Genomic DNA, 20489 nt, shown 5'->3' with positions numbered 1-20489 from the left:
ATATTCAAACTGACAAGCTTTCAGCTTTAACAAGACTGTTTGGATTCGAAATTTTCCTAAAATTTCAGTTTACTAGCTAAACGCATTCAATATCATGTCCTTAATTTTAATTTGGTAGGAAATAGTGCCTAAAATACGCAAGAGTAAAAAGTAGTCTGGATTGTTTGATATTTAGAGAAAACAGATGACAACAACTGGATGCTCAGCTTCTTAATAAATTAAACTGCAAAAGAATTGAGAATGCGTTTTAACCATCTGTTGTATTCTAAGATCAATTTATTTAGTCTGGAACCGCGGAAGGCAGTTTCGTTTCCGTACAATAAATTGTACTCAGTGCAGAATGGCAAACGCAGAAGTCCCATCCACTTCAGAGTACATTATTATTGCCTTTGTGAACGCCCTTTCAGCATTTACAACGATCGCTTTCAACAGCTTAACAATCCATGCCATAAGGAAAAATTCCTCTTTATCAAAACCTTTGAAAACATTGCTGCTGAGTCTTGCCGTTTCTGATGTCGCTGTTGGTTTAATTGTTCAGCCAATATTCATTGTAAAGTTGAAAATTTCGAAGGAAACAGCAGAAACAGTATTCTGGTTCATCCAAGTTGCATTCGTTAACGCTTCATTCCTCGGTATTATGGCTCTGAGTCTGGACAGATTCCTGGCGGTTCATCTTCATCTCAGATATCAGGAACTTGTGACTAACAAGCGCGTTCTTGGTGTGGCAATTTTAGCATGGGTGGTCAGTGCTCTTATTTCATTCTTTTGCTTTCTGATCTATGAAATGACAAAGAAACCTAAAATCATCGAAATCATCGTTTGGGGTCTTTGCTTCATTGTAATAACTGTTATAAGCTTCAGACTTTATTTTGCAGTAAGACGCCATGCAAACCACATTAAAGCTTTACAGGTACAACAAGCAGCACAGAATGGTGAATTAGCAAATGCCACGAGGCTAAGCAAATCTGCGGTCAGCACATTTTACGTATATTTTGTGTTTTTAGCTTGTTATCTGCCATATTATGCTAGTATTATAATGGAAATATCTAAGGACCGTCCAAATTGGCAAAGCTGGCCTCAAACATTAATGTTCATTAATTCGTTGCTGAATCCTATCATTTATTGCTGGAGAATGAAGGATGTTCGACAATCTATCATGAGCATACTTCGAAATAGTTTTTGAGAGGCTTAATGCCAATCATCAAAACAGAACATTGCGCCAGTAAGTAACGCGAACTACACAACGAATACGCTTTATTTATACACGGCGAAACAAGATGGAAGACACACAATGGAGAGAAAACAGTCAGGCGTCACTCGTATGAGCGCGCGCATAAAACTAAACAAACACCGCAGGACAACCTGCTGGCGTTGTGTAATTTATTACTTATCAGTCCATCTATACGTACATTAGATCTTTTTTACAATTTATTTCCCCGGCTTTTTTTCTTTTCTTTTTCCTGTTTTTCGCGATTCTATTTTGGTTGAAGTTGCTAGTTTGTGTAGAAAATTGTCAAGATTACCGAAAAAGTACAATTTTCATTTTTTATATGATTACAAATGCACTAAGAGGGTACTACGAAAGGACGAGACTGAAAACAGTCGAACATAGTGATACACAAACTCGACTCTTAGGTGCGCTAGGTCTCCGTGAATAAATACCGGTCCATAAAACAGCTAAAACTATCTGTTGATACCACTATGTTGAGGACTAAGCACGAACAAAGGAGTCACAGAACAGAAATTCTCATTTACTGTTCGTTTTTATTCTGACATCACAATCTGTTGTCAAAACATGGAGTTACAACTTGATTGACTTGATTTTTTAAAATTTAGTACAAAAACTAGAGCTGGAAAATTAGATCTTATTCTATGGTCTTCTGCTGTGATGGGTAAAGGTTAGGGTTAGGTTGAAGAAGCTCAAAGAGGAACTGTACAAAATGAAGCTAAAAAAAAAAACAACATAAAATGAAGCTCATTGAAGAACTGTAAAAAAATTGAACGTTGCCTTTTCTTGTAATAGTCTGTTGATGTCTCAAAAACTGAAGCAATGCATTTTGGGTCCGCCCTAAGGTTTTCTGGTGCAAACTCTTTTGATATACATATTGATGGTTCACAAGTTAACTTATTTAAACGTGTAACAGTCATGAAAAGAAAATGATTTCTAAGGCGGGCAAGCGCGTAGGAATGTCAGGCCTTCTTCACCGTAATTGGACGACTCAGAGTGCCAATATTGCCTACATCTTGTTAATAATTAGATAAACATTAGATTACTGTGATACTGTGTGGGGTTGCTGCGGCAAGGAAAATAGCTAAGCATTACAGGCTTTGCAGTAGAGTACAGATAGAATTGTTACCACAACGACTCGCAACAATCCCACAATGGACATTCTCAAGTGGCCTGCGCTGGGAGAAAGACGCCAAGAACATATCTATCACCTTGTAAAGAAATCTCTCTCTATTTATATATATATATAAATTCTGTATACGAGGGAAACCCTGACCCTGTACGCCCCAAGTAATCGTACTTAAATAGAATAAGTGTTTGAAAAGAAAATTTGCCCTGAGCGGGATATATATATATATATATATATAAATATTATGAGAGGAAAAAAGGACGTAACTACATTTCCCGACAAGCCTGTTTCGTGAATCGCTTCAGAGTGAAGCGATTCACGAAACAGGCTTGTCGGGAAATGTAGTTACGTCCTTTTTTCCTCTCATAATATTTATTCTGCTCTGCTTCAACGTATTGAGCACTGTTCCACGCGAAAATCGACTTGCAGACTTCCTATATATATATATATATATATATATATATATATAACTAACTGCAGACAGTACTGTTTCGGCCTTCTGGGCCTCATCAGTGCAGTTTGTTTTTTTTTTTTTGTTTTTGTTTTTCAGGCGCCCCCGGCCACGGACCCTTTAGTGCAATGGTCAGTGCTGCAACGGCCGGACGACATCAGTGCAGTACTAATGCTAGGATGGGGGAGAACCGAGACGGTCACCCCAAACGACCCAACCTTTGTGGTATCGTCTAAGCCATGCCAGAGTGCTCAAACTAGAGTAAACTAGCGAGCATGCGCAATGCAGTATATATATATATATACTGAAATAAATATATATATATATATATATATATATACTGAAATAAATGAAAAACGAAAGTCCTCTTTTTCTTTCTCTTTGCTTTTGCGCTACGCGTTTCACCACTGTTGCGGCTCTTCAGGCATAGCAAAGTGTGTTTATTGACTTATTACGTCACAGATCTAATTGTAACTACAATGGTTATTGTAAGTCGAAGCACGCGTGAGCAATTAGCGTAATTTCAAATCATTAAGAACGGGTTTATATTTAGAAATAAAAAATCTTCCTTTGTTCTTTCTCATGACCTCAGAAGGGCCGAGAATCTTTTAAAACTGAAAGATAGTGAACTGAGGGGTCAATCCCGCAGCACATTCATGAATATGTTTGCTGACTCCCAGCATATGTGTGTGCGGGTCTCTAATTTGTTGTTTGTGGACTGTCACTCTATTTCTCAGGACATCACCCGTTTCTCCTATATATATATATATATATCAATATTTCAAAGAATATTTTACTCCTATCAATAAGATTAACTCGCGCGTAACTAGATAGAGTGATCTGTATCATTTATCTGCTGTCAGAACATAAATCACGAAGACATCTTTTATTACCACAATTGTTTAGTTTTAAATCGTTTTTGTAGATGATGATATATTGCATAAACATTAACTTTTGACATAAAAATTTTATTATTATGCATGTGTTAACATCATTTTAATAGCTTAATACAACTTATATGACGTTTATGTAACTGTGCTCAGGGCCCCTATTGATAGCAAGTTGCTTTGAAGCACATGGAGAAGGGACCACGCTGAGTCTCAAAATAAATAAAAGCGTCTGAATAAAAGAGAAATAAAAGTCGTCCTTATTAATGAATGAAAGAAATTGGATCCAAAATCCCCGAAAAAAGTCGTAAGGAGCGTTAGCGATAAAGCTCAACATGAAAAATGCGTTCAGTCATTGTGAAAACAAATAATGAGCGTAACTTTAAATTTACAGAATTCTCAGTTGTTGACTTTTTCCTTACCGACAGAAAAATACTTTTCAGGTATACAGCCAAAATCGGCTCGTGGCAAATCTTCCAGATGTCAATTTTCTTTCTCGACCGCGAGAAATGTAATTACGAATTTTTAAGTGTTTTAGCAGCCATAATCTGGGCAAAACCTTGAACTGAGGTTGACGAAGGCTCTCCCAGTAATTCGTTAACATGATAGACTGGTGCGAAAGGCGAGTGGCTTTTCTTAGGGCCGGAAATCCTTGTATAACACCGCAGTTTATATGACAAAAGTAATTATTTGACCCACCTTTCTCTTCATTTTGTGATTCAGTTTGCAGAAGGAGTCTGGGTCAAAGTCACAGGGGAAGAAATTAGAGTAAAAATTTATACAATAAGAGTTCATAGGGCCTCACACTTTGGCTTGATCGCTTCCGATTGGCCAACAACTTAAGTGTTATTCGTCATCAATGTTCAGTTACCTAGTGCGGCTCTTTTTCTAAAGGATGATTACCGACACAGATGGGGCATGAAGTCGATCTCGTTCTCAGGCCTCACGTTTGAACTGACTGACGCTTGGACGAAGAAGATGAAAATTTGATATTTTTTTACGATAGAATTGGAAACAAAACAATTCGAAATTCTCTTTTACGCTCGATTTAAGTCCCTCTACAGTCTCACGAGTTCAGAACAACATGCACAAGACTGGAGTAAGTGTAAAAACTTTATTAATTCTTTTCAAAACAAAGTAAACAAGCCAAATTCGGGCTTTTCAAATACAACAAGAATCTCACAATGGTAAACTGAGAAATGCTGTGATCCACGTAAAATTTGCATTTTTACTCTATCATTTGGTGGTGTATTGCAGCCGTGTTACATTTGGACAACTTCGGTTGACTTTCAGTTATCTTTACTCTCAGAAGATAGTTTTGGTAAATTCATAGCGGAATCCCTTTGTCTACTGTCGGAGAATGAGAGGCTTTTGTACGCTCTCATGGGCATAATACCAAATACATTGTCCTGAAATATGAATATTTTAAAAGCTGACACCCTATAAGAGCTGTGTCAAACTTATGGGAACGTTGTTCATTTAATTTACTAATAAGTTCTTATATAGCGCATTAAAATTGAACTCTATGCGCTTATTCAGCGTCTAATTACTCGGGCTTTCCAAAGGAAACGCCCGAGGTATAAATTTGGTTTCGTTTTCTTTTTTTTTGCGTTCAGTCACAAAACACAGTTCCACAACAGCGCATGCGTGAAATGCAAGCGCATGCGTGAAATGCAAGCGCATGCGTGAAATGCAAGCGCATGCGTGAAATGCAAGCGCATGCGTGAAATGCAAGCGCATGCGTGAAATGCAAGCGCATGCGTGAAATGCAAGCGCATGCGTGAAATGCAAGCGCATGCGTGAAATGCAAGCGCATACGTGGAATGAACCTTAGAGCGCATGGTTTAAAGGAATGGCTGCCCCCGTGGAGAATTCCTTGCTTGATTTGCGCGAAAGAAATTCGATGGCTATTATGCTCAATATACATGCAAAGTCACACAGCGTTCGCCGTAGACCCACACTAAAACTTGTGGAGCGTTTTGTGAACAGGTCGGTCCGCGAACTTTAAGAGAGATCAACTTGCGAGCGATCCTTCACGAGTGAACCTTCTATAGAGAAATATCAAGCGAAACCATGTAAACACAACCGTGTAATCGAGACGTAATCGAGAACCCAGTAGAATACCAGAAGCTACTCTGAAACGTCTCAGAAGAAAGGGCAGAAAACTGAAGGAATTTGTTTATTTGTATTCGTCCGATCTTACCGAACAAAATTCATTATAGTCCAGCAGACAAAAATAAACACGTCAAGTAGACTTATTCATGACCGGCAATGACGAAATTGCGTGACGTTAGTAACCATGGCAATATGGCAGTCCCCTAAAGATAACTCCAAACGTGCGATATTGAAAGCTCGAGTTCACGCAGCTATGTGTTTAGATTTTAGTTAAGAGTGTTTTCAGAAAATGTAGTCAGTAGTAAGCGCTGCAAGCTGTTAGTCTGCAAGGCATACTGTAGACTAAAGGTTGAAAGTTTCTAAAGAAACTGTGGTGCTGCATCGGTGGGGGTAACAAAGTAATTTGGTTTTATCAACTAAGTTGAAATTGTGCATTGGCCACCGTAAAGAGTTAAAAAGCTGACGTTTCAAGCGTTAGCCCTTCGTCAGAGCGAAAGGGCTAACGATTGTTGACAACGTGCAGTCTGAGGTAGCAAGTCAATAAGTAGCCACAGATAGTGAAGGTGACGTTGCTTTTGAAGACATACGTATAGAACACTGTCACAGTGAAGAGAGCCCTAAAGAGAATGCTGCAAAAGGCGGAAAGAAGGACGAGAAATTGATTATCATGCTAAAAGGAGCCGTCCAGGAGAAAGTCAGGGGCATATCCGATTTTACGTATGTTGTTGAAGATGCCAGTGTCCTCCAAAATGCCCTCGATTCTTTAGAAAACGTAATGAAAGCCATGGATGCTGCTTGCGTGAAACAAGAAGGTCTTCCAGTTCGCCAAAGCCCAAGAAAGCGGAAGCTCAACGTCAAGAGTGTGGATTACCAAAAACTTTTCCATTCCAAGTTACCTCTTCGCAAACGATTTAAAAGATCGAAGTCGAAAAAAGCACCCAAAGGTATCACGATTTGACTGAAGCTTATGACTTTGAGCCACCAGTTAAGCATCGCATACCAGGAGTGTGCGATGTGTCTAGTGTAAGTACCTTATACATTCTAAATAAACATATTAAAAATTTCAAAACTTCTCTTTTAAACGTATTTAAATGGCCTTAAAAATTGTAACTAGATTGGTGAAAATTTCCAGGCTTTTATTGTTGACCATGAAATTACACAAGAGTGTTTCGGGGATGAAGACGTTATTGGTGAAGGTACTGGAGAAGGTGATACACTTGATATTAGTCAATTAACTAGGTAAGCCAGCAGCCTTCTTATAGTAGATGTTAACGTACATTTCTATATATTGCATCTCTCCTCCTACATGATGTTGAGTTTCTTTTTATCATTATTATTATTCGTTTAGCAATCATCCGCAGAAAGACGATCAACATACAGAGGCTGCTTTCTTCGAAAGAAGAAGGCAGGCCACCAAATGTGGTCTGTCCTTGATGGATGCGATAACGACATTTGGGCCGGCAAAAAAAACGGTTGGAGACTTATGGACACTGATACCACCAGGAGAGCAAACGCTGAGAGATGAGCGAAAACTGCAAGAGGGTATTGTACGGGTCCGCAAATGATCCCGGACCGCAAATGATCCCCCAAAGCGGGCCGCAAATAATCCCGGACCGCAAATGATCCCCACACCGAATCGCAAATGATCCAAGGATCATTTGCGGTTGCAGTTCCTATTAAATAATAAGGAATGGCATGGATTGATATGAAAACACGTTTTATTATTTTATAAGAAAAATTCCATAGCTGATGTTTTTTTTTTTTTCGATTTTAGCGGAAAATCTGTGACATTGCGTGACGTTCTGTCGAGTAACACACCGTTTTAAGGGCCAAAGATTTTGTCGATTTCAAGACCTTTAGCGTAGTAGAATAATTTTTTAAAGACATTTGTTGTGATCGTGGGCTGTGAATCCTCTGTTTATTGTGTAGAACGTTGGAGAACATGCTTAATCGGATTTCATTTCTGTTGCATATGATCAATGCTTCCCGCCGGTGCACGTGTGATTTCAGTGAAATCGAGCATGTAAAAATCATAAGGACAAAGGAGAATTAAAATACACACATAGTATGATAGCTGTAAAAAAAAAAAAAACTTAAATTTCCGCAGTTGATTTCACCGATTGTCTGTTGAAAGGAAATGTCTTTTGTTCAGCATCCTCGTTACAAATTGTACCCAGAGTAGAGATATGGCCTTGCTGGGCCATGAAGCTGAGCTTCATTACCATATAATTTGAATATATCAACAAAGTTGAAATTGTAAATTGGCCACCGTTACGATAATAAAAGCCGACGTTTCGAGCGTTAGCCCTTTGTCGGAGCGAATTCGTCGGAGCCCTTCGTCATTCGCTCCGACGAAGGGCTAACGCTCGAAACGTCAGCTTTTATAATCGTAACGGTGGCCAATTTACCATTTCAACTTTGTTGATATATTTAAAGTACTTCATTACCATAGCCTGGAACCAACAGCATCGCAGAATTCCCAACTAGCAGTTGTTCAGGAATTAAAGCAGAAATACGGCGAGGGGAAAATAACTGAAAAAATTTGCCCTAGATGTGGAAGGCAGTTCGATTGTTACTCACACGATGTCTTTCAGAGCGGTGAAGGTGGAGCGTTGGCAACAAAAAAGCAAGCAGCGCTGCATATGTTGGACGAAATATTATTATCTAAAACATCAAGTTCTTGTTATTGTTGCTGCCGTTAATGGACTGATTAGATTTGATTTGAAGATACTGTAACACCAAAATAACAATGTTTAGCTGAGCAGAGATACGAGGCGTATGTTGCGTCACTAAAGAAAATCTATTAAAGGTATTCTGGTTGCAAAGAAAACAAAACTTCTGGCCTGCAGTTCAAATCAGCAGTTTTATTTGTGAGTTGTCAGTTGTTAGAGTTAATAAAAAATACTCAGCACAAAGTGTGGAAAAGATACCAGTTGTGAACCATGAAAATCATTGTTGACGCTAATTTCCTATCCACACTATTTCAGCATCCGTGCCATTCGTTATTTTTTAGTCAGGATCATTTGCGGTTCGGTGTGGGGATCATTTGCGGTCTTGGGATCATTTGCGGTCTTGGGATCATTTGCGGACCCGTACAGTATACTTGATTATACTCCCGGCTGGCTCACGTCAATGGTATAAAAGAATTAAAGATGAATGAATGAATGAATAATTGAAGTCTCCAATTCTATATATTTATTTTTTATTTCCCTATCTAACCAACAGATCATCGAGGCTTATCTCTGGTCCGTACAGCTGGAAAATAGCAATTTTTTTGCTGCAGACACCACTGTTTTCCAGTTAGTTGCCATGGGTGGCAGCACGCGCCGCTTGTGGAAAGATGTGAACTTCAAACGGACGGAAGTTATGGTCGTGCCTATGAATATTACAACTCGGCACTGGACACTAACTACTGATACCTTTAGTTACATCTACAATTTGACAAAAGAGTGACGTTCACGATGGCTTGAAAACAAATGAAATTTCCATTTACAGGCGGTAGATGTGAAACTGAACGTGCGTTGGTACTTTGATTCCCTTCATTCCAAGGAAAGGAAAATTGATGGCACCAGTGACAACCTTTGCTCCTTGATTGACAACATAAGGTGCGAATATGATTTAAGGGGCACATGTAACCATTTATTTATTTCAAGTCAGCGATATTTTACACATCAACCCTTGTTTTTTTTATATCTTCCTTATTTTTGTGATACGCAATTGCAGTCAGCTAATCAGAGTGAAAACAGGATGAAAATGTACAGAGTGGCCATGCGTCGAGCCTCTTCACCATCACCAGGAGGATAGTTACAACTGTGGAGTCATCATTTGTCTGGTAATTCTCTCACTGACATAAATTTCAGGGTTATGTCGACAACTAGCGAGGTTATTACCCTTGTAATGTTAACTGAATAACCTCAAGTTCTTTGTATTTATGTTCCTTTACTTTAGTATAGTTTGCCAGACGTCTAGCTAAAGGACTTAACTGCAACGGAAGGTTCTCTAGGAGAATGGAGAGGCAACGGATGGCCAGCACACTACTTGGATCCTGCTACAATGATATAGCGAGGTATGGTTCGCATTAAGGCAGAAACGTATGTGAGAACGATCTTCGCAGTGAGCAGCACCGTTGTAAGAAATAAAGACCTGAAAAAATTTCCGGCCTGTACTCTTTCCAAACTAATACTTCTTTCCTGCAATCCTACTTACATGAGAAACACCAATGTGTGCAAAATTTGCCGTGATGATGATGAAAAAGACTGGGTGGGCTGTGATGGTTGCACCCAGTATTTCCATGCAGAGTGCCTTGGTCTTGATTACTCCGAAGTTCTCTCACAACCTTTTTTTTTTTTTGCCCCCGTTAAGAGCTGCCTGTAGTTGAAAAGCGTACCACCTATTAACATGCAATTTTCGGGACACGTTCATTATGTATCTTATATTGTTTTATCATCTCACATTATAATAATGATAATAATAATAATAATAATAATAATAATAATAATAATTTAAACATATTTATACAGGATTGCTGCTTCAGTTTAGGAAAGAAAACTGCTATCAATGCAGGTCCTGTTAAAAAATGAATAGAAATCAATTTAAAGCAAATTATAAAATAGTTACAATAAACGAAAGTAAATTCGGACAATAATAAATTCTACGAATTATTAAAAATTATTTTAAATCATTAAAGATTTTTGCACCTTTATAAAAAAAAAAGTATAGTAGAATAGTAGAACCAATGAATCCATCATGGTGAATGGGGATGTAGTAGACGAGGTTGATCTTTACTTACCTAGGGTCCAAGGTATCTACCAGCGGAGATGGTGAAGAAAAGATCCAAGTCCGGATTTCAAAGGCAAGTCAGGCTTTTGCTGCGCTTCGGGGCACTTGGAGATCCAAGAACATCAGCTAGAAGACTAAGATCCGACTCTTCAAGAGCAATGTCTTAAGCACTCTACTGTATGGCGCAGAATCCTGGAAGATGACCAAAACCATCGGTCACAAGCTAGAAGTCTTCCAGAACAGGTGCCTGCGTAGGATTCTTCGTATATACTGGCCCCAGACAATCTTAAACTACGAGTTGCGTAGAAGAACACGAACAGTACCAATCACACAGCAAGTCCAGAAGATGAGATGGAAATGGATTGGGCATGTGCTGCGCATGCCACCAGCAGCACTACCACGAGTTGCTCTCAGATGGACCCCTGATGGACGTAGGAAGAGAGGAAGACCGAAAGAAACCTGGAGGAGGACGGTGGAAAGGGAAATGAAGGACAACAACTGAACTTGGGGGCACCTGGAGCGGCAAGCACCCGCCAGACATCAATGGCAAACTCTGGTCGAGGCCTTATGTGTCTCTGAGTGACACGAAGAGGATTATTATTATTAAAAAAAAAAGCGCGCTTGGTGCATTCTAATTTAACTTTTTCTAAAATAAGACCATCATTATTTCTGGGATTGTAGCGGTGAATGTCGCGAATTCTTACATTAAAATAATTAAAAAGATATCTGGGAACTCTATTTGCAATGCACTCATTAAAAAATCTTAAAATTAATATGTGTTCGTCTTCTATAATAGAGGGGTTTCCAGCCCAGTTTAGTCATAGCTTGATCAGTTGTTAGTTTTGAGGCATCTTTGGAGTAGACGATCCTCGCTGCTCGTCGCTGTAGTCGTTCAATCTTGTCACTGTTTCCTTGCCCACATTCATGCCACACAGTATCTACGATGGCCCAGAAGGCTCAACGCAAACAAAAAATATACTGCAGCAAATAAAAAATATACTGCGGCAAATAAAAGATATACTGCAGCAAATAAAAAATATACTGCAGTAAATAAAAAATATACTGCAGCAAATAAAAAATATACTGCAGCAAATAAAAACTATACTGCAGCAAATAAAAAATATACTGCAGCAAATAAAAATATACTGCAGCAAAGAAAAAAAATCAAAACGCAAAGAAAAAAAGTACCGCAGAAAATAAAAAATGCAACGCAAACAAAAAGTACTGCAGCAAATAAAATATGCAACGCAAACGAAAAAAAAGAAAACGCAAACAAAAAAAATTGGAACGCAACGCCAAGGAAGACTGGGTAATAGTTTTTAGTTTCCCGCCAAAACAGCATGAACTGGAACTCGCCTTTGGTTACGGACGAAAGCGATCTGCGTAGGATTATAGAAGATTACTTTCATCAAGGTTATGAAAATAGAATTACTATCGATTTTTTAAAGGAGCAGCATGGTACTGTCATAAGTTCGCTGCAAAACATGGTTTCGCAAAGGCGAACAAGCAAAGGATGGAACGAGTGTTGGCGGGAACGAAGAACTATTACCCAGTCTTCCTTGGCGTTGCGTTCCAATTTTTTTTGTTTGCGTTTTCTTTTTTTTCGTTTGCGTTGCATATGTTATTTGCTGCAGCATTTTTTGTTTGCGTTGCATTTTTTTATTTGCTGCGGTACGTTTTTTCTTTACGTTTTGATTTTTGTATTTGCTGCAGTATATTTTTTATTTGCTGCAGTATATTTTTTATTTCCTGCAGTATATTTTTTGTTTGCGTTGAGCCTTCTGGGCCACCGTAAGTATCACAATAATCTAGAACCGGGAGGACCATGGCCTTATAAAGTCTATTTGCAGCTTCTAGCGTTAGTGAAGGTCTTATTCGAGAGAACATACAGAGTATCTTAGAAACCTCGATCCTCACATAATCCACGTGGTCATTAAAGGAAAGGGTGCCATCAAGAACTATACCCAAGTACTTAAAAGTGTCCGTATGCTTAATTGACTGTCCATTGAGGCTTATATCAGTTTCATCACACTTTAGTCTCGCGAGCCTTTGGCGGGTGCCGAATGTCATAAATTCCGTCTTCTTCATGTTGAGAACAAGTTCATTATAGTGTAGCCACTGAGACAGATTAGCTAGATCAAGGTTTAAATTAAGGTCAATGTCCACGGCGGATGTGGACGACAGATAGATCACTGTATCGTCCGCGCACATCATGATGTTGGAGAATTGGACACAGGACGGTAGATCGTTTATATACAGAGTAAACAGTACAGGGCCGAGGATGCTACCTTGCGGTACGCCACTGAGAACAGGCATTGGACTGGATAGTTCATCTTCGACACAAACAGCCTGGGTTCTGTTAGTAAGGTAGCTCGTCAACCATGCGAAAGAGTTATCCTCCAAACCAAATCTTTTGAGCTTGCGAATGAGATCATCATGGGGGACGGTATCAAAGGCCATTTTTAGATCGATAAATAAGGCCCCAGTTAGTTTTCCCGCCTCTGTGCTTCTTCTAATTGTGTCACAAAGATATGTTACGCGGTCTGCGTCGAATGATAACGTCTAAACCCTGATTGAAATGAATTGAAGAGGCCATGTTGATTTAGATACTGTTGAAATTGAACATTTACGGCTTTTTCAGCAATCTTCGAAATTACTGGTAAGATCGAAATGGGCCGGTAATTGTCCATAACTTCCCGACCTCCTTATTTGTACAGAGGAACAACTCTCGCCTGCTTCCACTCATCTGGTACAGTGCCTGTGGTCAAAAAGAGATTTACAAGAAAAGTGATTGACTGGGTGATAACAGCAGCACTGTCTTTCAGCAAACACGCAGGGATTCTATCTAAGCCCGTAGCTTTCTTCACCTTTAGGCCTTTTAATTGTTTAAATACAAAACTCTTCGTAACTGGTAGAAGACACAATACCGTTTTAGTTTTAATTTCATTTTTTTTTTGTTACTTTCTAGTTTTATTTTTTCATTAAATTTCTAAGAATTTTTTATTTTACCAAAAGTTGCGTTATTTTGTTGCGTGACTTCCCTCCGATCAACTGACGAGCTGGGCACGATAACAATCGTGTCTTCAATTGCCGGTAATAATTACAAATTTTATTAAAGATAAGTGATGAAGCTCCGGTTTAGTTGATGTCCGAAACTGTGAATTGCACAGATTTTATTGAAGATACATATGTAAGTGACGAGATTTCTGTTTGATTTATATCCGAAACTGTGAACTGTGCTGCTTGTTTTAGTCCTTTCCGGTTGCCCAGTCGCGCCCATAATAGAGTGGAGACAATTCATGACACTTAAATGATCTAACAGAATTAGAGGCATGTCCGCGGAAGACCCCACACTCCGCCCGGGCGTTAGTTTTTCCCCTTGTGAACTCGCCAAGCTTGCATGAAAGCATTTTTGGCGGTCCAGTCTATATGAAACCACCTCTCACCTCTTTTTCCTTCAGAGGCTTGCCTCTACCCACATTCCAACTTAATGATGCTGTCGTGAGGGCTTCTGTAGAGAGAAAATGGCTCGAAAAACACTTATAAACGGCCAGAAAAGCGAGAAACCGAATCAATTTGATCCAAACACGAACTGCTGATCTAGGTCACGTGACCCTAAAGTCTGGGCCCATGGTGTTTCAAAACCGCAAATATTGTAACGGATACTCCCTATAAGGACCAACAAAGGGAGGTTAAGTTTGTATCGCCAAATTACAACTGAAAAAAAAAAAAGTCTTTTTCGTATTCAAAGGGTTAATTTGAATAACGTTTGTGTTCTTTATAACTCACTCGCTATCAAATTGTTAAGTTCAAGGAGGATTTTCCCGTAATTAAACTCGTAATTGTAGCCCTAAATCATTCGGGTTCGTTTGGCAATCATTTTTTTATGTGTTAAAAAAAAAAAATGTTATTCACTAGCATAGGTCGGTCCGTATTGGGAAAAACTGTGCCCTCGGCCTCGGGCGGTATCCAAGAACTCAGGCAAAGTTTTTCCCAATACGGACCTTCCGGCTGGTGAATAACATATATGTATTGAGCGACGGTCCCTTATTTTGCTATAGGAAACGGAAATGGGTCTGTTGAGTCGGCCGAGGTAGACCGTTAATTGTTATTGATGTCGTTGAACTGTTCAGAGATTTGTGTAGCATCTCGGATTGTTAGTTAAGTAAAATTGTCTTAACTTATTTGCGTCAGAAAACGAAAATTGTCGGCTCGCGTCTCCAAAGTTATGCAGTTTTTATTGCTATGACCCAAAATACAATCACATTCATTTCTGGATAAAACTATGAGGCCTTTCCCGATTGCGCTCGTAAAATCCTGAAAAAGTGCTGGCAAAAATGGCCAAAAAGTGCTCAAAAAGTGCTCAGAATCTCAAAATAGTGCTCAGAGTGCTACAAGTTGTGGACAGTTACCCCTAAGCTTTTTGCCCTCTTCTGCAGGCATTCTTTGATGGAATGCTGTTCCAATTTATTTCTCTCAATATCAACCAGGCCCTACTCATGTTTCTTTGATTTCGTGTGTCTTTCAATAGGACTTTTCTTATTACTGAGAACTTTGCTGCAAGCGTTACATCTAAGCTTTCCTCTTACCAAGGCAAAGTGTTGGTTTGGGTACTCTTTGAGACGATCCCGTGTACTCACATTGGTGGTTTTGACGCTTCCTCTTTGCTTGTTCTACCCTTTGTTGATCGGAACTTTTCGCTTTCGTGCTAACGAAGCACTTTCTGGAGCATTAAGGGATGCTCCAGCATTTACTGTTATTGTAATTATTTTTTTAAGTCATTTACTCGTTGCATTAAAAAGTTTTACTACTCGATACCACTCTCAACCAAATAGAACACTGTTAGTTAGTTTTTTTTTTCAGAAGTCGTTCATCACTTTTTAAGATAAAGTTCGGATCTAACGTGCACTGCTTGGTTTAAAGAGCGTGCTCTATCAGAGTACAAAACACGGAGCTTAGCCAAAGCTTACTATCTGTCAATTTGTATTATGTCCGACCATTTTCCGGACTTCTCTCTAGCTCTGTTTACGTTAATTGAAAGTAAAATTTCTGAACAAGCTAACCGGCTAGTAACAACAGTACGACCAAGCAAGGTTTTGTAAACATGCCAAGCGCCATAACAAACAAAAATAATACAAGAGTGAGTGATAATCAAGTGGCGTGATTAAGAAATTGTTTTCTGAATTAATTTATCCTTTATTTATTTAATTATTTATTAGTGGCTTGTTTATTTTGTCACTTCGTCATAAAGATCTTTCCCACATTTTTCGACGGAATCTATATCTGCAGACCTTGATGCCAAAAGTTCACTTTGAATAATAAAATTGGTGAAAATTGAAACTGCTACCCTTTTTTCTTGGTGGAATACTTTGTATGCGGCCTGCTAACGCAATATTTTCATTCACAGAAATCCTCTAATCAATAGCCTTATTGCTTGTGTTTAAAACACTAATTACTGGCTTGTGTCAAGTTTCTCCGTGGGTAAAATTGCAACTAATAATGGAGAACGTCTGATTGTGTAATTTTTCTTGTACAGCGGAAGTGATCGCACAAAAACGGGTCACGTTCTTGGCCATGCTTACAATAGGGGAAAAGGTCTTGTTCCTGAAAGGAATTTGTCGCCTGTTATCGTTGGCATCACAAGGGTTCTAATGCATTGTGCCATGATCGAGGGAGCTTACAGGCATCCAGAGGTGAGCTTTATGTTAGCCTGTGTGTCCTTTACATCTATTGCAAACAGCTTCATACTCACTGAATCATCCTCAGCTTCGTATTCCTGTTTCCCCCTTGAGCCTACCAGCATCCAGAAGAGAGCTTTATATTAGCCTGTCTGTCTTTATTGTTGTCCTTGACTTTGCCACCGCTAGAGTTTTAAGCGTATGCTTTAAATGCCCCGCTTTTGCTTTCATTTCATCTGCAAATAAGTCATAGAAAATGGATTATGAATCGGTATTTGAGATTTGAGACCCATTTGTTTTGTTAGTTTAGCTTTTCTTTTCTTTCACTTTGCTTTGTGCAGGATATTTCCACCCTCATAAACGTCGATCCTAGAAACCCCCCCCCCCTTCAAATTTGGCACGCTTTTTATGGGATCACCTGGCGTTAGACGTGGTTGCTCACAACGATAGCTTGGGGAGGAGTATAGACGATACATCGAAGGTAAGCTAAATCCTTTGTCAATGGAACTCTAGAGGGCTGCAGAACATCACCTGCAAAGGAAAACTATATGTACCTTTTGTACTTGCTCGGGGTAATAAAAATTTTTGCTCTGGCGAATTCTCCATCCATTTTTCGTTTTGAAGGAAAGCAGATATTCTCTATTGAAAAGCATATTCGTGCTGGGGGAAATTCCTGAAGGGGAACCTTTAGAACATACAAGTTGTGAACGAAGCAACCTTTGATAAGCATTTTGTCGTTTTTGCAAAAGTTACTCAAATTTACATTCAAACTGTTTGAAATCAATGTCACACTTGCCTCTTTTTTAACAAGGGACAAAAATTAAGGTGGGAAACTAAGAGTTCGTAGGAAACACCGGTGTTCTGAACGAAGCAGTTCTGGTCCTAACAAACGAATAATCTTAATTGGTCCATTTGGTGGATAGTCTGAGTTTTTTGAGCATTTGGATGAGAGACCGGGAAGCCAAGACTTGGCAATATACATAAGTGTGCTTTTCTCGCATTTTGGTTTTCTTGTCATAATGCTCGTTTTAAGAGTTTTGGTTAGCTATATTTTACGCCACCTATATTCATGTTGTTCCGCCTGTACCATGGAATTCCCTACCAATCCTGCAATTTGATGACTATCGTAAGCGTAGATAGACTCGTCTTTTTCCGAAATATAATATCTGTACGATCATTTTGAAACACACTTTGCAACAGACCTGATCGAGCGTAGACCGTCGGGAACACCCACTTAAAAACATCCTCAGCGTTCTTTTCATCATATTGAAAGATACTGGAACCCTGCTTTACAAGCTCTCTGTTAGAGTAAAATCCATTGACTTTTCCCTATCAAAATACCGCTTTTTGCGCTTGTAAGAGTATCACAGTCGAGGCATGTCCACCTCCTAATAGAAAAACTTTAAACACAGATATGGAAATGCAGAGGGGCCCTTTTGAATACACACGAAAACTCGCTAAGGCGATCTATCGCTGGAACGATATATCGCAATGACTTATCCCTGACCCAGCGATAAATCGTTGGAACGACATATCGTTCGAACACTTAAGCGTTGGAACACTTATTCGTTGGAATACTGAATCGTTGGAATGAGATATCGCAGGGAAGTTTCGATATCTCGTCGATTTATCGTTCTAAGGAGTAAAAGAATTAATGATATATCTGCGATTTATAACATAACCAAAGTAAAGCGCGCGCTCTGATTAATCAATTTAGCGTCCCCCATTTGCCCATGGGTGTACGCTGCTGACTTGAGCAAATGCAAAGACTATTTTTCCGCGCGCGCTTGTTTTTTCTGGTCACGTAAGATTTGTTAAATAAAAGGGAACTTTTTAGCTACAATGTGTTAATGTTATGTTATAAAACAAATGGTAAACACCACAGCGTACACTATTGAGTTATGGATGCACGCGGGAGGTTGCTAAGCACGAAAGGAGCTAGAGTCGCTCGAGGCGATAGCCTCGAGCGACTCTTACGCTTCTTTCGTGCTTAGCAACCTCCCGCGTGCATCCATAACTCAATAGTGTACGCTGTGGTGTTTAACATTTGTTAAATATTCGAAGAACAAAGCGCAATAAACGACGACAATCGTTTGCATTAATTTTGCACAGTACTGTATGACAAGCAACCCCCCCAAAAAAAACTTTAAAAAGCTAAGAAACTTTTTGAAATAAACTTCAGCAAACTAATATATTAGTTCTTTACCTATACTGAATGCTTAATGCGGTTAAAACCACAGACTGTGTCGGTATTAATTCTTTATTTTACTTTTTAAGGAGGAAAAGCCTACAAAAAAGTTGACCTTAAAAGGAAGAATGATCGTAAAGAGTGGGAAACAGCTTTCAGTGAAAGAGTTGTAGCACCAGTTTTAATGGTATGTCTTTAATGGTATTCCTTGAAGTTTAGGTTTAACACCTTCGAAGTTTTCACTTGTCATTTTCGTTCTTTCTTCTTTAAGAACCTTGAGGAAAGGATTCAACAATCTATGCAATTGCTAGTCTGTTACAACCGTCTTGGTAAGTTTATCATGACGCGATGTCTAGAGGTACGTTTGAAATCGTAGACCCTTGCCAACATTAACTTATTCTAAAGGGAAACATCACAAAGAGACAGGATCCATGTGACATATAGCCTACCAACGAGAATGAAATTATTTTGAAATTCGTTCAGAATGAAAATTAAAACAAAACCTCCGGGTCTAAATGGCTGTTAGCAAAACTACACGTGGAAGGGAAAATTTAAGACCCTACTAGTACTCTCATGGTACAGTGAAAAATAGTTCTGTCTGTACCATTTAATCATAGTTTGGCGCGAAAACGCCCGCTGACCAGCATACGAGCATCTAATTTCTCGGTCGACAAAAAAATTCTTGATTGGCCAAAAAGATTCTAGATCAACAAAAAATTCTCAACTTGTTAAAATACTGTTCAATCGATGAAAAAGTTTCCTCGATCCTTTAAATCATTTCTTGACTATCGAAAACATTTCTCGTCAAGCAAAATTATTTTTCGACTGATAGAAAAGTTTTCTCGATCGTGAAAAATGCTTCTGGACCAATGGAAATATTTCTCGACAGACAAACATTATTTATCAGCCAAGAGAATTTTTCTCGGCCAACTTTTTTGTGTATGGCTTTCCATACATGCAGCCGTGGTAGCCATTAAACAGAATATGATTTCTCCTTAGGTAACAATCCCCTTATACGTCAGCTGTTTGAGATAGACTTTCCTTTCGGGACCGTTTCCGCTGTTATCCATCCTACTTGCCCTGCTCTGTGGCAGTATCGGACTCAGGTTACTTTGGATCACTTTTCGCACACTTTTCAACAGGAAGTTCTCTCTACTGACCCTGAGAGACACAAAGTGTTAGCGGAGTTTTTACGCCAGGTAAACCCCTTTGATACGTTAGGGAGGACTTATTGCAAAATTTACATTTTTCGGAATGTCCGTTGTACCATTACAGTAATAACTACCTATCTGTGATAACAGCATCACTACCTTAGAGCTTCTACAATTTAGAAGGATAGTTTCTTTTCGTGTACAGAATAACATGCTTTATTTTGGCACCTTTCTTCCTTTCTTCTTCCGAAAGCCTTGTTATCTTGTTCATGTATTCATTACCAGGCGATTTAAGATGCGTGTTTTCACCAACAGGAACACAAACTAAGAACTCTCCGCTTTCTTCCTGACATCATAAAACTACAACGCCTTCTCGTGGAAAAATTCCATCGTAGATTCGACAGAGAAGAAGCACAAGGCCTCAAAATACAAGACTTTCTTGAGAAAATTACTTCAAGTAGGTCGAATATATTTTTGTTTTCCTAATTTTTTAAATCAAATCACTCAAGTTTTAATGCATCTCACTTCATAGTTACAGAGAGAATTGAACTCGAATCACTGATGGCAAGCTTTAAAAATGCATGGAATCATGTGCGGTTGTCTCTTAATGAGGATGGTCCAGGTAAGTCAAGAGTGGCTGTATTTATAAAATAAATCCCTCGCGATCAGATGACTACCCTGTCTTGGAAACAGAATTATAGTATTTCTAAGGAAATGCGAAAAGTTATCGTGATATTAACCTCCTACCGAGTAAAAGGAGATAACAATAAATCTTTGATACCTTTAAGTACGCTGAACGTTACTTTCTTTCTCTTTACATAGTAATTCGACTTTCAAAAGGAGCTAGGTACATGTATCTTAGATCTTTTATTATCCATTCCTT

The 20489-nt window shown here is 38.9% G+C and overlaps 1 protein-coding gene across 1 annotated transcript; it reads left to right on the top strand.

The window, feature by feature from the left end:
* On the top strand, positions 1-1431 carry LOC148720109 (adenosine receptor A3-like). The gene has a single exon (XM_088739404.1). The coding sequence runs from the start codon at positions 341-343 to the stop codon at positions 1181-1183; it is 843 nt and encodes a 280-aa protein (XP_088595530.1). The 5' UTR covers positions 1-340; the 3' UTR covers positions 1184-1431.
* The last annotated feature ends 19058 nt before the right edge of the window (positions 1432-20489 follow it).

This window comes from Stylophora pistillata, chromosome 11 (genome assembly GCF_964205215.1).
Source record: "Stylophora pistillata chromosome 11, jaStyPist1.2, whole genome shotgun sequence".
Lineage (NCBI taxonomy): Eukaryota > Metazoa > Cnidaria > Anthozoa > Scleractinia > Pocilloporidae > Stylophora > Stylophora pistillata.
This window is presented reverse-complemented; position numbering and strand designations above follow the sequence as displayed.